The sequence below is a fragment of the Procambarus clarkii genome, chromosome 79 (assembly GCF_040958095.1).
Source record: "Procambarus clarkii isolate CNS0578487 chromosome 79, FALCON_Pclarkii_2.0, whole genome shotgun sequence".
Lineage (NCBI taxonomy): Eukaryota > Metazoa > Arthropoda > Malacostraca > Decapoda > Cambaridae > Procambarus > Procambarus clarkii.
This window is the reverse complement of record NC_091228.1, coordinates 17,872,180-17,894,341: the sequence shown is the minus strand read 5'-3', so window position 1 is coordinate 17,894,341 and position 22,162 is coordinate 17,872,180. Positions and strand designations below refer to the sequence as shown.

Here is a 22,162-nt window from a genome sequence, read left to right as displayed (position 1 = left end):
TGTATTACTAGTTATTCTAAAAGGGGTCCCAGTGGAACCACGTGGTCTCCCTACCCTAAGCTGACTCAAGCTTCTAGCTCTTCACTAGTAGTACTTTACCCTAGCTTGTTCTGAGTGTAAACCTTGTATCCTGCTTATGTGGACCAAGGCTTTTAACATAAGATAGTGTGGTAAAGTAATTATTATTATTGTTATTGGTGTGAATGTAGATGGGGGGTTGTTAAGGGGTTAGTAAATAAGTAAGTTAATAAAGGAGTATCCATTTTTCCTGTGTAGGAGATCCTTGATCAAGCTCTAGGCTGACTATTGCTGTAATAAGCCACTACAAGGTTATTTCTATATATTTCTATATAGTGGGGGCCGGGCCTTTGAGATCTCCTATATTTGATAACTCTTAATACTAACTACTACCCCTACTTCCATTTTATATTAGATCCCCCATAGCAGCACCTATTTTATAACAGGCTCTCTTCCTTAGATGCCCTGTAAGTACTGCCCTTGGGGCTTGGGGCCACCTTCCACAAGTCACCTTGGGTTCTACCTCCGCTGTGTCCTTTACTGCTCGGTACTGGGCCACCCTTGGAGTCGGCTGGGGTTTTGTTGCCCTGGTTTGTCTCTGGATAGGTGGTAGTTTTCGTCACTGGTAGGGGCGCGGGGTACCACACAGCTAGTTTTCACCAATAACAGCGGCCGGCTCTGTTCCGCCTGGGTACATTGTCCTCTTGCAGGCGTTTTTCTTTTGTTTTTGTTTTTGCCTGGGGGGGGGGTCTGCCTTTATGGTCCCTCATTACTGTTCTAGGTGTTTTTCTTTTGATATTTTCTGTTGGTGGTACTCCCCGCTTGGCCCCTGTGAGTGGACACTCCCAGGGGTTAAGGTTTTAGAAGTTTGTTTGGTATGTACCTTACCTGAATAAACATATTTATTTATTTATTTATTTATTAGACTTGGGCGCTGGTTTGCGGTACGCTGCCTGGGCTTCGATTAGCGTCTACCCAAGGCTAAGGGCTCTGGAAAACCCCATGGGGGCTCCGTGGTCCTATGGGTGTGTCCTTGGAGTCCTCCCTCGCGTCTTGCGAGTTTGACGGTTGCTCTGTCCCCTTGTCTCAGGGTGACACTCACCGGTTGTGCCTCCACCATGCTGCCTGTTGGGTCATTGTTTCTTATGACCTGGAGTCGTGCAACGGGTGTTATCGGTACGTGCTCTCGTTCACCCAGACCACTGCTCATGATAATTGGATGCAGGCGGCTGCGACGTTGCTTGCTAGGTGTAGGTTGCTGCAACGCTCTTGGTTGTTTGCGGCCCCGGGTGCCCCGAGGCTGCCACGTTTTGGTGTTGGGGTCTGGACTTGGGTGTGGGAGTTGCTTCGGCTCTGGCTCCTTCCGCTCCTCGTCCTTTCTGTTCTGTTCTGCACACTCACGGAGACAAAACTTGAAGATGTTATTTTAAACGAGGTCATATTCCCAAGGGGCTACTCAATTTGGAGACGGGACAGAAAAATTAGCAAAGGTGGTGACGTTGCTGTGCTGGTGAAAGAACACTTAAAGGTGAACAAAATAATGACTGCCAATCTACAAGAAGTTGACGTAATAGCACTAGAGATCTGCCATTTGGATGATAAACTAATGATCATAAATGCATATAGTCCACCGCCAAGCAGCACATGGTAAAAGGAGGAGCTAGATAGTAAACGAGAAGGTCTTATAACAATAATGAGAGAGATCATAGCGAGAGCGGATAACGATAGATCACGACTGTTGATAGTCGGGGACTTCAACTTGAAAGCCATAGACTGGTAAGCATATGAAGCTAAAACAGAAGATTTTTGGTCCTGTAAATTTGTAGACCTCTTCCTGGAAACATTCTTGTATCAACATGTTAACCCTTACACTGCTCAGGGGTCCTGGGGACATTTACACCCCTGTGCGCAAGAAAAAAAAATTCCAAAATTTTTGTCATCTTCTAAACATGTTAATTTGTGTCCCCTGAGCACGGGAAAAATATAAAAAAATCGTAGGTGACATATTTTGGGCGCAATTGACGGAGGAAGTCTGGCAAAAAGTGGGCGTTGACAGAGCGGTCGTCAGACCCGGTCAGCGTCACCCGAGCTGACAGGTGGGAGTTGCCACAAAGATATTATTACCTAATTGTTTCAATGTCTCCGATTGATTTTTTCCTAGTTTTTTGCAGTAATATTATTCAATAGTGTGTATTGTAATATATTTATACAGTGGAACCTCTATTAACGAGTGGCTCTATTAACGAGTTTTTCCAGTAACGAGCAAGCCACTCGCAGCAAATTTGTCTCTATTGACGAGCTCGCCTCTATTAACGAGTGAAACCACATGGCGCTTCCTAGCGTCTCGCGGGTTCTCGCAAATTCTCGGACGCCTCCGACGCCAGTGTTGTTGTTGTATTTCACACGACAAGCATCCCTCTGGATTTATTTGAGCTTTTCTTTGGGTTTTTAGTGGTTTTGTGACTACAATTTGTAACACACGATGTCTCCAAAGAAGCTGCTTGCTAAAGATAGTGTTGTCAAGAGGAAGAAAGACACAATTACTGTGGATTTAAAGAAGGAAATTATAGCAAAGCATGAGTGTGGTGTCTGTGTGATTGATCTCACAAGGAAGTATGGCAGGTCCTCATCAACAATTTGCACCATTAGTAAGGGAATGAGGAGGTAAGGGAGGATGCTGCCTCTTCCACTGAGATCAGGGAAGTGTTTGGAATGTTTGAAAAGGTGAACGCATTCTTGGAAAAGCTGCCCTGATAAAGCAGTGACAACCCGGTGTGTGAAAATGTTTAATTAATTTATCACTTTGTGATAACACTTTATGAAAGTGTTATCACTTTCGCATGTATATGTCGCTTGAACGTAACACACTTTTTTTCTCTTGAATGCACCCAAACACCGCGCTCAAGCGTCATTTGAGCAAATATTTCTATAAAATCCAATTCTTATCCGATCGACTTGGGGATTGTATACATGTTTGCCATGAAATTTCCGTTTTCTTTAATAACCACATTGCCTATTTGAGAAAACGGCATTGTATTGTATCTTCGTGGTAAGACTATTATATTGTTGACACAACGAGTGTAATCAACGTAGTTTTTTATTTGGTGCTGGTCTAACGCATCCTTGTGTGACATTTGAAATGAAATTTGGGTGAAATTCCCAAGAGAGAGTCCGCCTGACTCAGAGGTGGATTCTCCTTCCACACCAAAGCCCCTCTCATCCTTCCCACCTCCCCATCGTCTCCCTCAAGCCAGCAACTACTCTTCATAAGGTAAAGTAAATATTAAAACACTACAACAAAACATTTATATTTATATGTGCAATATTATATTTACATAAAAAAAAAGTCATACAAGTATGGATGTTTTTGGGAGTGGAACGGATTAAATTTATTTCCTTTATTTTAAATGGGGAAATTTGTTTCCAAAGACGAGTTTTCCAGGTAACGAGCTCGGTGCCAGAACGGATTAAACTCGTTAATAGAGGTTCCACTGTATAATAAAAGTGGTGAATAATCGCTATACTCAAAAGTATGATGTGCATATTAGTGATTCAATTATTATGTTTATAAAACAATAAACAAATAGTTTTGCTACTATTACACTCTATACACAGGTTATATATAAGTATCTGCATGTTTTGGTCACCATAACGAACCACTAAGTTGGTATTGAGAGTCGAAAAGCAACGAAGAGTTGCTTTTTTGCACACACCAACCAGCCACTCGCTGCCACTCCCTCAACACACGCACTAAACTTTCTTCCCCAACAATACCATTTGTGGTGTTATTACACTATATACAGATGTTATATATAAGTATGTATATATTTTGTTCACAACTGTACAGCTAAGCTGATATAGTTAGTTCAGGCACTAAGAGTCGTCGCTATACACAGATGGCGGCTAGCGGCTCCCTCACTCATTCAAGGTCACACGCACTAAACTTTCTCCCCCAACAATACTGTTTGCAGTGTTATTACCCTATATACACATATTATATATAAGTATCTACATGTTTTATGCACCGTAACTGTACACCTAAGCTTGTAGTGTAGCATAGTGGCCACCCTCTAAACAGCTAGACAAATCGTGCAGACGACGTCACCTCCGTCACCCATATGGCTCCTCCCAGCATAATCCTTTTGCTGTTATTACACTAATACACATATTATATATAAGTATCTACATTTGTGTTCACCATAGAGAACCACTGACCTGGTATGGTGAATGCAAACAATAACAGGTAGCCACACAGTAAACGATGCTGTCTCCCTCCGTCTCTCAGCATCACTCCTCCCACAGAGCTAATTATTACAACAGTCCTGCTATTATCACAACCCTGGTTATTTATATCACAGTCATGGGTCATCTGTAATATTGTCATTGCTAAATAATAATTATATATTTATTTTGACATTTTTCGGCAATGCTGTGGTCACAAGCTGAACAGCAATGCTGTTCGCTCATGCTGAGTGTGCCAGCCTTGGTTGCTCCAACAGTACTGTGCCTCTCACACCTGAGAATATTGCCCACGATTTTTTTTTTAAATGGCGTCTGTTTACAAGAGCCCTGAGGAAGCTACTGTGAACCCTGTGTAGCCGCGGGCCATTTGAATCGGGCCTGGCACCCTATGGCGTATATATACGCCATGCGCACCGTCGGACATGTTACTCAGGGCGTATTTATACGCCAAGCACAGTTTAAGGGTTAAACAAGCTACGAGGATGAGGGAAGGGGACGTTCCCTCCATGCTAGATTTGATATTTACCAGAAAGGAGAAAGAAATATTTGACATTCAGTACCTTCCTCCCTTGGGTAAAAGTGACCATGTCTTTTTGGGAATAAAGTATGCAATGCATTTTAATCTGGAAGAAAATAAGAAGGTTGAAGCAATTGGAAAAACCTGACTTTAGGAGAGGACATTATGGCAACCTTAGAAATTTTTTTAGTGAGTATAATTGGACAGACTTGTTGCTAGGCATGGAAGTAAATGAGGTGTATGTCAAGTTTTGTGAAATATATGATAAAGGCACAAAAAAATTTATACCAAAACAGAGATGCAGAACTAGGAAACAGGATTGGTTCAACTGAAATTGCGAGAGGGCCAGAGACCAAAAGACACAAAAATGGAGGTGTCTTGAGATGAAGTGGAAAATATGCTAAAGGAGCTCAGTAAGAACAAAGCAGTTGGCCCAGATGGAGTTTCACCATGGGTTCTGAGAGAATGTGCACCTGAGCTCAGCATTCCACTTCAACTGATTTTTCAGGCATCCCTGTTTACAGGAGTTGTAGCTAATGTGTGGAAAAAGGCTAACATAGTTCTAATCTACAAAAGTGGCAGCAGAGAAGACCCCCCCTTAATTATAGACGTGTATCATTGACAAGTGTAATAGTCAAAATATTGGAAAAAATAATTAAAACTAAATGGGTAGAACACCTGGAGAGAAATGATGTAATATCAGATAGACAGTATGGTTTTTGATCTGGAAGATCCTGTGTATCGAATTTACTCGGTTTCCATGATCGAGCCACAGAAATATTACTGGAAAGAGATGGTTGGGTTGACTGCATCTATCTGGACGTAAAAAAGGCTTTTGATAGAGTTCCACATAAGAGGTTGATCTGGAAACTGGAAAATATTGGAGGGGTGACAGGTATGCTTCTAACATGGATGAAAAATTTTCTGATAGAAAAATGAGGGCATTAATCAGAGGCAATGTATCGGACTGGAGAAAGGTCACAAGTGGAGTACCACAAGGTTCAGTCCTTGCATCAGTGATGTTTATTGTCTACATAAATGATCTACCAGTTGGAATACAGAATTATATGAACATGTTTGCTGATGATGCTAAGATAATAGGAAGGATAAGAATTTTAGATGATTGTCATGCCCTTCAAGAAGACCTGGACAAAATAAGTATATGGAGCACCACTTGGCAAATGGAATTTAATGTCAACAAATGCCATGTTATGGAATGTGGAATAGGAGAACATAGATCCCACACAACCTATATATTATGTGAGAAATCTTTAAAGAATTCTGATAAAGAAAGAGATCTAGGGGTGGGTCTAGATAGAAAACTATCACCTGAGGACCACATAAAAAATATTGTGCAAGGAGGCTATGCTACGCTTTCTAACTTCAGAATTGCTTTTAAATACATGGATGGCGATATACTTTAGAAATTGTTCATGACTTGTTAGGCCAAAGCTAGAATATGCAGCTGTTGTGTGGTGCCCATATCTTAAGAAGCACATCAACAAACTGGAAAAGGTGCTAAGACATGCTGCTAAGTGGCCCCCAGAACTGAAGGGCAAGAGCTACGAGGAGAAGTTAGAGGCATTAAATATGCCAAAACTAGAAGACAGAAGAAAAAGAGGTGATATGATCACTACGTACAAATTAGTAACAGGAATTGATAAAATCGACAGGAAAGATTTCCTGAGACCTGGAACTTCAAGAACAAGAGGTCATAGATTTAAACTAGCTAAACACAGATGCTGAAGAAATATAAGAAAATTCACTTTCGCAAACAGAGTGGTAGACGGTTGGAAGAAGTTAGGTGAGAAGGTGTGGAGGCCAAGACCATCAGTAATTTCAAAGCGTTATATGACAAAGAGTGCTGGGAAGACGGGACACCACGAGCGTAGCTCTCATCCTGTAACTACACTTAGGTAATTAAACTTAGGTAATTACACTTCCTCCCTTCCTTTTGGCTCCGAACCGTAGGTGGGTTACGAGGTTTGAGCGGGGTCTGGTTGAGTTGAGACTTGGGCGGTCTCGGGGGGGGGGTTTTCTTCTTCCGGGGTGGCGGCGGAGGCGGCATTCGATTCGGTTCCTCCAGCCGTGCTGTATGGGTCTGACCAGTGGGCTCCCTTCCTAAGTGTTTGTACGGCTGCCCTGGCTTTTCCTTGTCAAGCTGGGGGCTTTGGGGGTGTGGCTCAGCCACGGGTCTTGCCGTAGAGCTTACAGGGGTTAGGGAGGGGTTGCCTGGGGGGGCCTTGGCCCTGGTTGCCCCTCTTGGGTCTTTGTACCCTCGGTGAGGGTCTGGCAGTTCCTCAGAGTGGGGTTATTTCTCTCCCCTCTGTGTTCATGTTGGTTTCGGGTATACCCCTCCCTGGGTTCAGTTCCGTGTCCCTTCGGGTTCGTCGGTCCCGTCGTTCCTGGGGGCGTGTTTTGCCCCCATTTCCTTACCCTTTTCGCGCTTACGTCACTATACTGTTCCCTTCATATCGGGGTCCCTGCATGTCCCTTGATCTGGGGTTTCTTTTTCTCCATTTGTACCTCCGTGCATTTGTGCTTGCTTGTCATGGTTCTCGATGGTTCGCAAACCTCTTTGTATCTTCCAATATTATTGGTATGTCCGTTGACTTCCGGTGAGGTTTCCCTCTGGTCCTTTTTCGGCCTCGTTGGGTCCCTTCCGTCCTCTTTTGTCTTCTTTCGCTTCACTTTCGCCTTGTTTGGTTTTCACATCGTCTCTACTTCCAGTTCGACGTTCCTCGTCTTTGTTACGTACACCTTCCTAGTGTTTGTACGATGTGTCTGTACGTTATGTGTGTGTACGATATGTGTGTTTGCCTGGTGTACGAGCCGCACTGACCGGTAGCCGGTGGTGCGTTTTGTACCTCGTGCGCTGGGGCCGGGGGTGATCATTTTGTCTCTGGGCGGTGTACTCATGTGTTCCGCGTCGTTTATCGCGGTTTTCTACGACTTTTTGCTCATTTTCTCTCTCCGGTCGTAGCCCTCTATATGCTGAGGGTGTTCTGGATTTTATATATGGGCATGTCACTTTGTTCTTTCCTCTGCTTCCGGGTGTGGGGTGGCTTAGTGTGGAGCCACCTCCCCATCTGTACTGCTCCTCATCTTCTGCTGGGCGTGCGCCTCTGGACATATTTCACCTTACTTCCAATTTTTATTCAGGTAACAGTACATACACTGCCTACTGCCTCTAGTATGCATGGTGTTCGGGCACACCACTAGCGATGCTCCTGGCATAAGTTCATAAGAACATAACACAGGTAACTGCAGAAGGCCTTTGGCCCATACGAGGCAGCTCCTCTTTATACCCACCCATTCCCACTCATATTCATGTCCAACCCACGTATGGAACAATCGAGGGGCCCCACCTCCACCACATTACTGGGTAATTGGTTCCACATATCAACAACCCTGTTACCGAACTGGTTTTTACCCAAGTCTTTCCTTAATCTAAACTTAGGTTTAGGTATGTTACTTGGCTCGACTGTGTTGTAGCACGGTCGTGTGTCTGCTCTGCAGGTGAGATTGTTCTGTCTGGCGTTTCTGTTAGCCAGGTGCTGGTTCTCGACTTTTGGTGAGGTGCTTGCCTAGTTGTGCTTGCGGGGATTGAGCTCTGGCTCTTTGGCCCTTCCTCTCTCCTGTCAGTCAACGGTTGTGCCGTTTCCGGAGCCTCGGGCTCTGTCTTATCTCCGTTTGTTACTATGGATGAAGTCTGCCTCCATCACGTCGCCTTCTAGCGCTTTCCACTTCCTATCTTCTCTGACATTGATCAGGTTCTTTTTCATGTCTGTCGCTCATTTGGGTACTCAGCTTCCTCCTGTGTCCCCTTGTGCATGTGCCACCCTTGGTCACTGCTCCATCCTTGTTTACTCTGTCACTTCCCTGCTTGGTGGGGTTTCGTCGATGGCTCCTAACAGGGGTGTTAGGTGTTGTGGGTTGTTTGGTCACCTTGCGTGTGTCTTCAGTGTCTCTCCTTTGTCCGTGTATCTTATTCTTTGTTGTTCTGTGGGGCTCTGCCCCGCATTTCGGTGCTTTTGGTTTCGTTTGTCGGCACCTGGATCATTTCTCTATCTGGACACTCATTCCTTGCCTGTCTTCGGTGCCAGGCTGCACCCTAAGATCCATGATGCCCCTCGGGTATGTGCTCCCTCCACTACACATTTTGTGGTTGGTCGTTTGCATTGCATACCCGGCCGCTCCTTGGTCCGTATTCGGGGTTTTCCTAGCCTATTTCCTGTTTTCCTCCTCCTATGCTACACTTGTCTGTATATCTGGGTCTGTGCTTTTTGACTATCCTGTTGGGTACTTGGGTGGGCCTCTGTCCATGTTTGGTTCCCTGCTTTTGGACTACCCCGGTGTTCCGTTTTGGTACTGAGTTCCTACACTTTTTCTTTGTAATTTCCTGCAGGCTTCGGTATTGCACTGTCTGTGGGGGGTTGTGGACTTTCGGTCCACTGCTCATGCCTTACCGGTTCCTTTTCTTGGAACAGGTAGCTGGGTTCCGGTCCTGGCTTCGGTTTTTCTTTGTTCTTTTTCTGGAACGTGTGTGTTTGCTTTCCTGCGGTTCATGTCCGGCGTAGTTGTTTTCGTGGGTGCCTCAGGGACGCGTGCGTCATTCTTCCCTGCTGAACCTGGTTATGGTGCTCTTATGGGTTGTGGGGTCGCTGTTTTTCACTTTGCGTTTTTCGCTTTCATTTTCCTTGTTGGCCTCTGCCTGGGCCCTGGCTCCTTGGTGTTTGGCATTGTACCTTCAGGGGTCCTGGGGGGGGGGTAGGTTCCTCCCGGACAGGGTGTTTCTGCTCGTCCAAGTAGGTTCTTTTCGGCTCGCTGGGGTTGGGTTCCCGGTTTCCCTGGCGGCTATTCCTTTTGATTTTTGCCTGCCTTGGCAAGACCTGCTGCTTTCCTCGGTTCCAGTCCGGTGGGTCTTCCCGCGGCTCCGCCTCTTTTTGGGGATCGGTCCTGCTCTGTACAGGGCTGGTTCGTTCTTCCCCTCGAGTTTTTGTGTCTGGGGTTTTTGTCTCTCGTTTTTCGTTGCTTGTGTCGGCACTGGTAGGTTTGTTGCTGGTCTCCCACCTGCGTGTTTCGTCTCGGGGGCGGTGTGTGGTTTTCCTGGCGGTCCTTCCGGTTTTCTTATCACTACGAAGGGTCCTTCGGTCTCCGATAGGGTTGGCTTGTCTTTCCTTTGGGGTTGTTCCGTTGTCAGGGACCATGTAGTGTCATCTCGTATTGGGTGGTGCTGGCGAAGCCGCTCCAGCTTCCACTTGCTGTCTTAGGCGTTGTTTCACCTCCAACCTGCTCTTGCGTTCTGGTGCCATCCTGGTCGTTGGCCTGGGTGGTCTCTTTTCTTCTCCTCGCTTTGGTCCTTGGGTTGCTGCTTGGTTGGTTGGGCCAGGGGGGTGCTTCCTTTGTTGTTCGGTTGCATTTTTTTTGCTGTTCTCTGTGCTTCTTGGCCTCTGGGGTCGTGGACGCGTTTTCGTTGTTAGCATTCCCTTTCTTCCCTCGTTCCTTTTTGGGGGGTTCGGGTCTGCAAGTTTTTTTTCCTCTGTGGTACAGTACAACCGCGATTCAACGTACTATATGGGACCAACCCCAGTGCATTGGAGCGTTGGATTTGTTGCAAGAGGTGACCTTCAGGAGGCGTTTGCGTCAGTGTCCTTTTTTTTCTTGTACACAATAAAAAAACATTATCATATTACATACTGTACCTATATATTACTACTCTACTAAAAAATACTGTAATTCATTTATTTACCTTATTGTTGGAGTTATGTCCATCTTGAAGTTTCGTGAAGTTGTGAACGCTCTACAGTAAATATGGACTGCAGTGCATTATGCCGTAAGCACTGTGTTGATTAACCCTCAAACTGCTAGGGGCCCAAATGGAATTCACACCCACAGGCGCAACAAAAAAAAAAATCCAAAAAATTCTTTCGTCTTATAGAAGTGTTCATTTTTGTTCCCTGATCATGGAAAAAATAACAAAAAAATCGTAGGTAGCGTATTTTAGCCACAATAGGGTAGGGAAGTGTGGCAAAAAAGGGGCGTTGGCAGAGCCTTCGCCAGACGAGGTCTACTCCGCCCGAGCTGTCAGACGGCAGTTGCCACAATTATATTATTACCTAATTATTTCAATGTCTCTGATTGATTTTTTCTTAGTTTTTTGCAGTAATATTATTCCATACAGTGAATTGTGGTATATTTATATAATAAAATGTGTGAACCATCGCTGTACTCAAAATTATGGTGTGCATATTAGTGATTCAATTATTATGTTCATAAAACAATAAACAAATAGTTTTGCTGTTGTTACACTATATACACAGGTTATATATAAGTATTTGCATGTTTTGTACACCATAACGAACTACTAAGTTGGTCTTGTGAGTCAAAAAGCAATGAGGAGTGATCGCCAAACACCAGCGAGCCACTCACTGCCACTCCCTCCCTCAACACCACCTCACTCACCCTCATTCACCTCCCACAATACTCTCTCCGTATTTATTCACTATACACAGACGTTATATATACGTATTTACATGTTTTGTTCACCATAACTGTACATCTAAGCTTGTATGGTGAGTAAAGGCAGAAAGATGTAGCTACTCACACAGTCAGCTGATCGGCGGCCGCCCTCAAGGCCAGACGCACTAATATTTGTCCTCCAACAATATTGTTTGTGGTGTTATTACGCTATATACACACATTATATATAAGTATCTACCTGTTTTATTCACCATACCTGTACAAATAAGCTGGTATGGTGCCCAAAGATCATAATGGCCATCAGTAAACAACATGCCAAGTCGTGCAGACGACGCTCCTCCCTCACCAAAATGGCGGCTCCCAACCTACTCCTCTCGCTGTTATCTCACACTATACACACGTTATATATTCTCTCTGCACATTCTCTCATGTGTATTATACATATATAAAACGCTAAACTGTAATGCCAATCCTGATCTCAAAAGCTTCATAGAAGGTTGTAACAGAACCCATGAGCACCACACCAGAAATAAATACAGTTTTGATATTCCTAGAGTACGACTTAATCAAACCAGAAATGCTCTACAAATCAAGGGGCCCAGAATGTGGAATGACCTTCCCAACCATGTTAAAGACAGTACCTCTCTCAACCAATTTAAGTTAAAAACGAAGCTATACCTAATAAATTCCCTGTAACCTACCTTACCCCTCTATTGTCAACCCATGTATTTTTTGTTTTTTTGTTTTGTTTTTCAAATCAACGCTGTTTTAATGTAATTTTCTGTAATAATTTGTAATTGTATTTGTGCTGTTTTTTCAACAATGTTCCCCCCTCTTTTACCTCTATTTTTATTTGTACTCAACGCATTTTTTTCTTTTTACCCATTAGTTTTAAGCTTTAGTCAGTAGTGTTTTTTCCTGCCCGAAACGCTTTGCGTAATAGTGGCTTTAGGCATTGTATGTACTAGCTCTATCTATAAAGCCAACAAACTTTGTAAAATCTCTTTATGTATGTACCTTTGCCTAAATAAAAATTATTATTATTATTATTATTATATTATATAAGTATCTACATTTGTGTTCACCATATCGAACCACTAAGCTGGTATGGTGAGTGCAGTCAATAAATGGTGGCCACACACAGTCAGAAAACGACGCCACAACCCTCCCTCCCACAGCCTTACACCTCCTTCCATGGAGCACAGCGCTAAATATCACCACAATCCTGCTATTATCAGAATCCTGGTCAGTTTTATCACAGTCAGGGGGCTTCAGTAATACTATCACTGCTAAATAATAGCAGTATCATTTATATTATGGTATTTGTAGGCGATGCTGTGGTCACAAGCTGAACAGCGGTGCTGTGAGCTCGTGCTGCGTGCGCCAGCCTTGGTGGCTTGCTCAATACTGACGCTGTAACACCCAAGAATGTTGGCCTGGATTTTTTTTTCTAGGTGGCATCTGGCAACTATCGGTCGTGGCTGTACTATAGCTGCCCCTATCCCAGGCGGGGCGTTTAAATTATAGCGCTAGACATGAAATCATATATAAATGATGTGCGCGGTTTCAGTTTTGTCACTGATATCATTTATATATGATATGCGCGGTTTGAGGGTTAAAAGTAGTTCTGCTGTATGTTGAGTACTACAATACAGTTTATGAAAATTATTGTACACTAAAATTACTGGAACTTTAATCTTAACACTATGTACACACTTAAATTTAATACTTGTTCTAATTGTTCACTTCACACACAATGTTTTTAGATGTTTGCATCAGCTTTGCTGGTGCTCGCTGCTGCTGTGTTGGCTTCAGCTTCTTCTGTGCTGGTGCTGGGTACGGCTGTGCTGGTGCTGGGTACGGCTGTGCTGGTGCTGGGTACGGCTGTGCTGGTGCTGGGTACGGCTGTGCTGGTGCTGGGTACGGCTGTGCTGGTGCTGGGTACGGCTGTGCTGGTGCTGGGTACGGCTGTGCTGGTGTTGGGTACGGCTGTGCTGGTGTTGGGTACGGCTGTGCTGGTGCTGGGTACGGCTGTGCTGGTGCTGGGTACGGCTGTGCTGGTGCTGGGTACGGCTGTGCTGGTGCTGGGTACGGCTGTGCTGGTGCTGGGTACGGCTGTGCTGGTGCTGGGTACGGCTGTGCTGGTGTTGGGTACGGCTGTGCTGGTGTTGGGTACGGCTGTGCTGGTGCTGGGTACGGCTGTGCTGGTGCTGGGTACGGATGTGCTGGTGCTGGGTACAGCTGTTCTGGTGCTGGGTACGGCTGTTCTGGTGCTGGGTACGGCTGTGCTGGTGCTGGGTACGGCTGTGCTGGTGCTGGGTACGGCTGTGCTGGTGCTGGGTATGGATGTTCTGGTGCTGGGTACGGCTGTGCTGGTGCTAGGTACGGCTGTGCTGGTGCTGGGTACGGCTGTGCTGGTGCTGGGTACGGCTGTGCTGGTGCTGGGTACGGCTGTGCTGGTGCTGGGTACGGCTGTGCTGGTGCTGGGTACGGCTGTGCTGGTGCTGGATACGGCTGTTCTGGTGCTGGGTACGGATGTGCTGGTGCTGGGTACGGCTGTGCTGGTGCTGGGTACGGATGTGCTGGTGCTGGGTACGGCTGTTCTGGTGCTGGGTACAGCTATTCTGGTGCTGGGTACGGATGTGCTGGTGCTGGGTACGGCTGTGCTGGTGCTGGATACGACTGTGCTGGTGCTGGGTACGGCTGTGCTGGTGCTGGATACGGCTGTTCTGGTGCTGGGTACGGATGTGCTGGTGCTGGGTACGGCTGTGCTGGTGCTGGGTACGGCTGTGCTGGTGCTGGGTACGGCTGTTCTGGTGCTGGGTACAGCTATTCTGGTGCTGGGTACGGCTGTGCTGGTGCTGGATACGGCTGTGCTGGTACTGGATACGACTGTGCTGGTGCTGGGTACGGCTGTGGTGGTGCTGGGTACGGCTGTGCTGGTGCTGGGTACGGCTGTGGTGGTGCTGGGTACGGCTATGCTGGTGCTGGGTACGGCTGTGCTGGTGCTGGATACGGCTGCTCTGGTGCTGGGTACGGATGTGCTGGTGCTGGGTACGGCTGTGCTGGTGCTGGGTACGGCTGTGCTGGTGCTGGGTACGGCTGTGCTGGTGCTGGGTACGGCTGTGCTGGTGCTGGATACGGCTGTTCTGGTGCTGGGTACGGATGTGCTGGTGCTGGGTACGGCTGTGCTGGTGCTGGGTACGGATGTGCTGGTGCTGGGTACGGCTGTTCTGGTGCTGGGTACGGATGTGCTGGTTGATTTTTCTGCTAGTTCATGAAAAATATTGATTCATTTTTGTTTGTTTCCTTCTTTTTGTCATGTCCTTGAGACAAATATCTTTCATCATCCTTAGGTGTTGATAAAAGCCTGGTAGCTCTGGATTGTTATTTTGTGAAACAATATCAAGGAGTTTTTCAACATAAAACAATGCGTCAGTACACGTAGCAGATTGCAAACTGCTATCATTCTCATCCTCATCTTCCTTTCCGTCGTCGTCAACAGTGCCAGTAACATTTTGCATAATCTCATCATCTGTTCAATGACCAATGGGTGGATCGACCGCATCAATATCTAACCACTCCTCCACACCGTTCAGCGTCAACTCACCTCACCAGTGGCACGCAGTTCTTGATAAATATCATTTGAAAATCCTTCAAAATTCATTTCTTCCTCAGTCACTTCATCAGCATGACCAAGCAACAGGAGTTTTCTGTGGGGAGCCCCTATGGCTCCCTGGAGCTTATTGGGTTAATGTATGTTATGTTAGACCAGGACATTAGCTATGGAGTTCAGACCTACCAGGGACCAGCGCCAGAACCTGGCCTCTTCAGAGAGGTTTCAAGGAGCAATGGCCCTGGAAAACCCCATATAGTTGTGGGTTTTCCTTATCTGCCATCGACCGGGGTTAGGCACCCAGAAAGGTAGGCGTAACAAAACAAACCCCACATGGTAAGAAACTACAACAAAAAACCGAACAGAGATAGAAAACTCCCTACAATCCCAAGGAAAACAATCAAACAATCAATTTACTGCCGCGCCGGTTGTCCGCGCAGCCCTCCCCAGGAGGAGGAGGGGGGCCTCGGAACTCACCACACCGGCTGCCTTCAGTTCGCAAGCTAGTGTCAACCGGGATAGATGCTTCTCTGGCCTCAAATTCCTGGGTGGTGTTTGCCTCGTGTGGCGTTCTCTACTGTTTTTGTGTGGTGTGCAGTGGCCAGGAGTACTTCATCAGTGCCGAGGCTGCATGCGTCTAGGGGCTTCCTTCCCTAAGCGCCTTGTGAGTACTGCCCCTGTGTGACAGGGTTATCTTCTCTGGGGCGTTCGGGAACCATTCCTGTAGAGGGCCTTGCTGCTCGGCATTTACCTCGCCCTTGGGGCCAGCTGGGGCTTGGGACCCTTGTTTGGCGCTGGGTAGGGAGTGCTGGTTAGGGCGTCAAGGTGTTGCGCGACCTGCTACCTAAGCGGCGACCAGTTCCTGTTGCCTCTGGGGACGGTGTACTTTTGCGGGGTTTTTCTTTTATTTTGTTTTTGTTTGCCTGGTGGAGGTTCTGCCTCGTGGGTCTATAGTTCCCCTGGTATTGTCCCCAGAGGCTCCCCGGCATCCCTCCCTCCCTCCGGTCGGTGGTGTTTTTCGCGTATTTTGACATCCAACCTAAGGACTGCTGGCTCAGAGGGTCTGAGGCTCCCTCATCCCCCTCCCAGGGAGGGGGGGGGGGATTGCGCAGATGGTGGTGTGGCGATGTGATGACGTCATGCTAGTGAGATAATTTTGTTTGGGGAGTTCTGTCCACTCGTTCGGCTTTCGGTAGCAATTTTCACCAGAATAGGGGTTTGTTTTGGGGTGCCTACCTTTCTGAGTGCCTATCCTGGTTAATGGCAGACATAGGATGATCCCAACCACAGGGGGGGGTTTCTATAAGCCATTGCTCCTCGTGCCTTTCTGAGGGGTCCAGGTTCCGGCTCATGGTTCCCGGTAGGCAAGAATTCCTAGCACTTTGATGCCAGAAAGTTATACACATCCATTCAGCCTGGATAGCTCCAGGGAGCCTCTGGGACTCGCCCAGAAAATGGCGTTTCATTACATTCAACGCTGGCTTTTTGGCCATACGCGCATACGAGCGAAAAGTGACGCTATTTTTAAGAGGACGGGTTGATTCATTGCCCTTGTTTCTATAGCACGCTGCAGATGACGTTCATGACCAAGTTTATCTTTTAGGCTGCATTTGGTGCGTATTCTTCCAGCAAGCATTCCTAGTGCCTGAGTGTCCTGCTTAGTTATTTACCTTCAGCAACCTGGCAACTTTCCTGCTGAACTGTGGTGTAGCTCAAAATGGACTCAAACTCTTACTGCATGTGAGTTTGAAGGATGCTTGTCACCTTTGCTACTTGCTGACAATCATTTTGTCTCCACTATGCTGCCTGCTGGATCGATGACACCTTCAACCCTGATTCCTGTGACCTTTGAGCTTTTTGAATCTGTATCATCAGAGTCTGCCTGGAGACAGGAGGCTTTTTCCAGGCAGCTGCTGCTTTGCAGGCTCATTTTCCCCACTCTCATGCTCATCTGGGTGCTCCAGATTTGGCTCCTATGGGGTTTCAGGATTTGGTTTTAGAGGAGAAGGAGAATTCCAGCTTGTCTTATGTTTGCTCCTACTATTAATTTTCCTACTGGTGTGTTGCACCCATTGTCTGGTCTTCACCCCTGGTTTGCTCCGAAACATCTGAGGGTGCCAGAATCAGGTCTGGGTTTAGCTGTGATTGTAACTCTTCCAACTTATTTCATCCTTATTTGCTCAGTATACTGTCTCCACTCGATCATCCGGACTATATGGGAAGGACCCCCAGCCGGATTATCACATTTTTCGGATAATGGTACTTTTTCACCTTCGAGTCCAAAAGTGACCATTTTCAACTATTTTTATACTACAAACAACATAATTTGAATTGCCTTGCCACATACAATTATTAAATATTCAACTAGGAACCTCAACTTACCTTGTTGGTGTTCGTCTTCTTGATTGATGCCACACATCTTGAAGTTAAAAATTCTTAACAATTTACGTAACCTATACTAACACAACACTAAAATTAACACTTAAAATTACTGTACAGTTCATTAAGCTAAGTTAGTTTTGACTGCCAGCTGCTGAAGCCTCACTGGTTGAGGGCATTTGGGTTGCCTGTGAGGCCTCACTTGTTGAAGGTGCTTGCTTGCACCTCACTTGTTGAAGCGCTTGCATGCCCTCACTTGTTGAAGGCGCTTGGCTTGCCTGTGACGCCTCACTTGTTAAAGGCGCTTGCTTGCGCCTCACTTGTTGAAAGCGCTTGGCTTGCCTGTGGCGCGTCACTTGTTGAAAGCGCTTGGTTTGCCTATAATGCCTCACTTGTTGAAGGCGCTTGGCTGCCTGTGACGCCTCACTGTTTGAACAACACGTAACTTGTCTTTAATTGCTAGGACAATCTTCTTCCTCTTAACACTTCCAGAACGATTGATGCTGCTACCAGACATATTCTTGGCCAAAAATGTTCAAAATTACTATGAAAATTAAGAAAGTAATTTAAAAAAATATTTCACTAATGGCGCAACACTGTGAGGCCGCACTGGTTGAGGTGTATAACTGTGACTTGTCTTTTATTGTTAGGACAACTTTCTTCCTCTTAACACCTCCAGAATGATTGATGCTGCTACCAGACATAGTCTTGGCCAAAAATGTTCAAAGTTACTATGAAAATAAAAAAGTTATTTAAAAAAATATTTCACTAATGGCGCAGCACTGTGTATAACACGAGGGACGGACGCACATGGGTTGACCAGTGTTGGACGGGTCCACTTGGGGCAGCCATAGCGTTACGTAGGCCGCCAGGAGGAAAAAAATTCACAATATTTTTGAAGGAAACTTCAGCCTGTGCACAATGCTTTTAGGAAACTTATTTATTTGTTATTACATAATTACTAGTAGTTATTTTATTTGTTTTTGGCTATGATTAATTGTTCTAAAATTAATGGTAATTCCTGTACCCAGGTAGTCCCTCCTGACGCACCCCTCCCACCCTCCCAACACCACCCACCCACCCCACCCCCACCTACACCATGCGCCTCGAGTCTCGGGCAGACGGGATTAATACCGTATGGCCCGCCTCATGTTTTCATATACGGACAAAGGCACGATTATCCGGGGGACTGACCGGATAGTGTAATTTCTGCAGAAAACCTGCTTTAATCCGGTCCCTGTGGCTATTTTGGCCGGATATTGTGATAACTTTATCCGTTCACGATTTTGGCCGTATAAGGGCGTTTTTCGGATGTTCGAATCCCGGATAATCGCGGGGTTACAGTATTTTCAACAGTTGAAGATAGCACACTAAAACTTTGAAACTTTACAGTATTTTGTACTATATTGTATTCTACATGCTTATGTAATTGCTAAAATGTTTTGGGATTCCTGATAACGTAGATAAACCAGTACAGTAATAAGTTTTGCAGAATGTAATTGTGTTCATACTTTTTGTATTGGAAGTTAAGAAGATCAACAAACATTTTATCCACAATGTAGAGAATAAAGTTTATACAAAACCATTAATTTCATCTTAAAAGTTTTGCCATATTATGTTTAATGCATAAGTGTTGCTTGACCTTACAGAATGGCTTCCAGTGCCTCTCGTTCCGAGTTGGATGAAGACAGGTGTTTTTTTGGGAAAATCACTGGTGATGAAGCAAAGGACATATTATTAAAAGGTATGTAAGAATGGTGGCACTCACAGCAAGAACTGTTTACAGTATTAGTAATTTGATATAATAAATGTCCATACTGTAGAGTGACATCTCCAAACTCACAGGAAATTTAAGAACAATGACAGGAATTTATATAAAGAAGATAATACAATAAGAGCAAGGTTGTATCTATGTAACCACACACAGGTAATCACACACACACTTTCCTGCACATAAACACACACCTGAATGTGAATGCATTTCTGGGGGGAGCCCCGTCGGCTCCCCGGAGCTATCCCAGGCTGATATGCTAATGTCAGACTTTGGCATCAGTCATGTGTATGGAGTTCTAGGGCCTACCGGGGACCACGGCCAGAACCGGGCCCCCTCAGAGAGGCAAGGGGAGCAATGGCCTATAGAAGCCCCCGTGTAGTTGGAAGCATTCTATGTCTGCCATCGACCGGAACAGGCACCCAGAAAGGTAAGCGCCCCAAAACAAACCCCTATTCTGGTTAAAATTGCTACCTAAAACCGAACTAGTGGATAGAACTCCCCAACCGAAAACAAGCAAACTAGTGTGACGTCACACACTGCCGCGCCGCTGTCTGCGCAGCTCCCCCCTCCCCGGGAGGGGGAAGGGGGAGCCCCAGACCCCCCGCGCCGGCTACCCACACCTCAGTTCTTGAGGCTGATGCTATAGGCGGTGGTCGTGTGCTCTGGCTCCGGTGTCGCTACTGCACTGTGCTTTGCGTGTGGTGTTAGTTTTGTGGGTGCGAGAGCCAGGAGTTATCTTCAGTACTCGGGCTGCATGCGCCTAGGGCTGCCTTCCCTAGGTGCCCTGTAAGTACTGCCCTTGGGGATTGGGGCCACCTTCCACAGGCTCCTCGGGGTCTGCCTCTGCTGGTCCGTTTTACCTTTCGATTTTTCGGCCGCCTGTTGGGCTCTTGGGTGTTCTGTTCTCCCTTGTTACCAGCAGGTAAGAGGCAGTTTGCACTGGTAGGGGCGCAGGGTGCTGCTCAGCTTGTATTTCCCGACATCGCGGCCGGCTCTGTTCCTTGGGGTTCGCTGTCCTCTTGCGGGGTTTTCTTTTTCTTTTTCTTTTTGCCTGGTGGGGGGTTCTGTCATTTTATTCAGTTTGTTTTTGCATTTCCACTGTTCTCCTCGGTGGCGCCCCCTGCTAGGTCCCCGTGAGTGTACACGTCCCTGGGGTTCAGCTTTAGAAGTTTGCTTGGTAGTTTTGGGCGCCGGTTTGCAGCACCCTGCCTGGGACTACCTGAGCGCGAGTCCTCTTAAAGTAAACGCTCAGGACCCTGGGAATCCCCTAGGGGGCGCGTGGGTCCGATGGATGTGACCCCGGAGTCCCCACTCGCTGTGTGCGAGTTTGAGGGTTGCTCGGTCACCTTGTCTCAGGGTGACCCTCACCGTTTTTGCCTCTGCCACGCTGCCTGTTGGGTCGGTGATACTTTCGACCCTGAGTCCTGTGAGTGTTGCTGCTTGCTTGTGACTCAATTTACCCAATCCTCTGATGATTCTATTCGGGTACTGGCGGCACGTGCGTTGCAGTCTAGGTTTCGTCTGTTGCAACGCGCTCGGTTGGTTGCTTCCCCGGATGCCCCGGGGCTGCCCCGCTTTGCTTTTCGAGACCCGGACTTGGGGGTGGGGGTCGCTTCGATCCTGGTTCAGTCCGCACCTCCTCGTCCTTCCCCTTCTGTTCGTTCTGGTCCCCCGCCCCTGCTTCCGGCCCCAAAGCGTCTGAGGGTTTCGGGGTCGGAGCAGGGGTTACTTGATCTCGAGACTCGGGCAGCTTCGGGGGTTGCCCCTTCCGGGGGGGCGGCAGAGGCATTCGAGTCTTGTCTCCCGGCCGAAGCTTCAGGGTCTGACCAGTGGGCCCCCCTTCCTCCAGCTTTTCCGGCTGCTCCGTCCTTGTCTTGTGGGGTCGGGGCTTGGGGAGAGGACTCGGCCTCGGGTCCTGTGGTGACGGACCTCGAGGCTGGGGAGGGGCTGACTTGGGGGCCTTGGGCCCCGCTGGACCCCGCCTGGGTTTTTCTTCCCACTGAGCGGGGCTTATTGTTACAAGGAGTGGGGTTTTCTTTTCCCCCCTCTGCGTACGAGTTGGATTTGGTGTCGGCCCCTCCCCGGGTTCGGTTCCGTGTTCCCCCGGGTGCGTCGGTTCCGTCCTTCCGGAGGTTTTCGGCTTATCGCATCCAACCTGGTGTGGTGCGAGCGGCCTTTGCAGCTTACCTCCTGCGTGACCCGGATTATGCCTCGGAAATGGATCCATCCACGTTCAGGTTTGGGACTTTGTTCCCTTTCTAGCTCCGTTACGAGGTTCCGGAGTCGTCCTGGCTAGCAGACTGCCCCTTGTTTGGTCTGGTTTCCTGGCATTCCTTCTGTCGTTCCCGCACGCTGGAGTGGCGGGAAGCTTCCACGGTGCTTCAGGTTTTCCTGGGGGGTGAACTTGAGTACCTGAATGAGTGCTTGTTTGCCCCTGCCCTTCCCCGCGATGTGGGCGTTATTCAGCTCCATGTGCAGGTTCCCTCCCTTTCGGCGGCACTCGTGGCCGAGGACTTGCGCGCCCGGGGCTTTTTGTGTTCGGCCTTGCGGTTCTTTTCCCTCCTGGAGCTGTCTTCGGATTGGCTCGTGGAGGATGTGGGGACGCTTGGGTCCGTCCCGGGGTCCGGCACCTTGTCCTCGGCTGCGCGTTCGTCGGCTGCCTTGTTGAAGCTGTTCACGCCGATTTTGCGGGATGCGGTTTCCCTGTTCTATGCTTCCCGTCTCGCGTGTCGGCAGGCGGTGCTGGGTTCCTCCGTGGAATCTGCTTGGGCTCTGGCTCTTAGGCGTTCTTCACCTTTTTGTCCTCTCCTGTTTGGGGAGTCGGCCGTGGCGCAGTTTATTCAGGCTGCGTCGGCGGCTTGTCGTCCGATGTCGGACTTGTTGGTTTTCCGGGGGTCCCGGGGTGGGTCTTCCTGGAAAGGTCGTGCCAGGGCTCGGGGTTCCTCTCGTCGTGGTAGGCCTCTGGTGTCAGGTTTGGGATTGGCTCCTCCTGCGGACCCTCCCTCGTCTGGTCGGCGCGGTGTTCGCGCTGTGCGGGGTTCTGGGTCTCGTAAGGGTCGCCGGCCCTTTCGCGGTTTGCCCCCTTGACGGGGCGATGGGGGGGCGGCTTGCGCTGTTCGCCCGCGCCTGGTCC

At 47.6% G+C, this 22,162-nt stretch overlaps 1 protein-coding gene across 5 annotated transcripts in view; it reads left to right on the top strand.

The window, feature by feature from the left end:
• Positions 1 to 22,162, top strand: part of Shark (SH2 ankyrin repeat kinase) — a 433,095-nt gene that overhangs the window by 10,325 nt on the left and 400,608 nt on the right. For all 5 annotated transcript variants that reach the window (XM_069314561.1, XM_069314558.1, XM_069314563.1 and 2 more), the window contains exon 2: positions 18,905 to 18,999. In XM_069314561.1, coding sequence (XP_069170662.1) covers positions 18,906 to 18,999 — 94 coding nt within the window. In that variant the 5' untranslated portion in view covers position 18,905. The remainder of the gene's footprint in view (positions 1 to 18,904; positions 19,000 to 22,162) is intronic.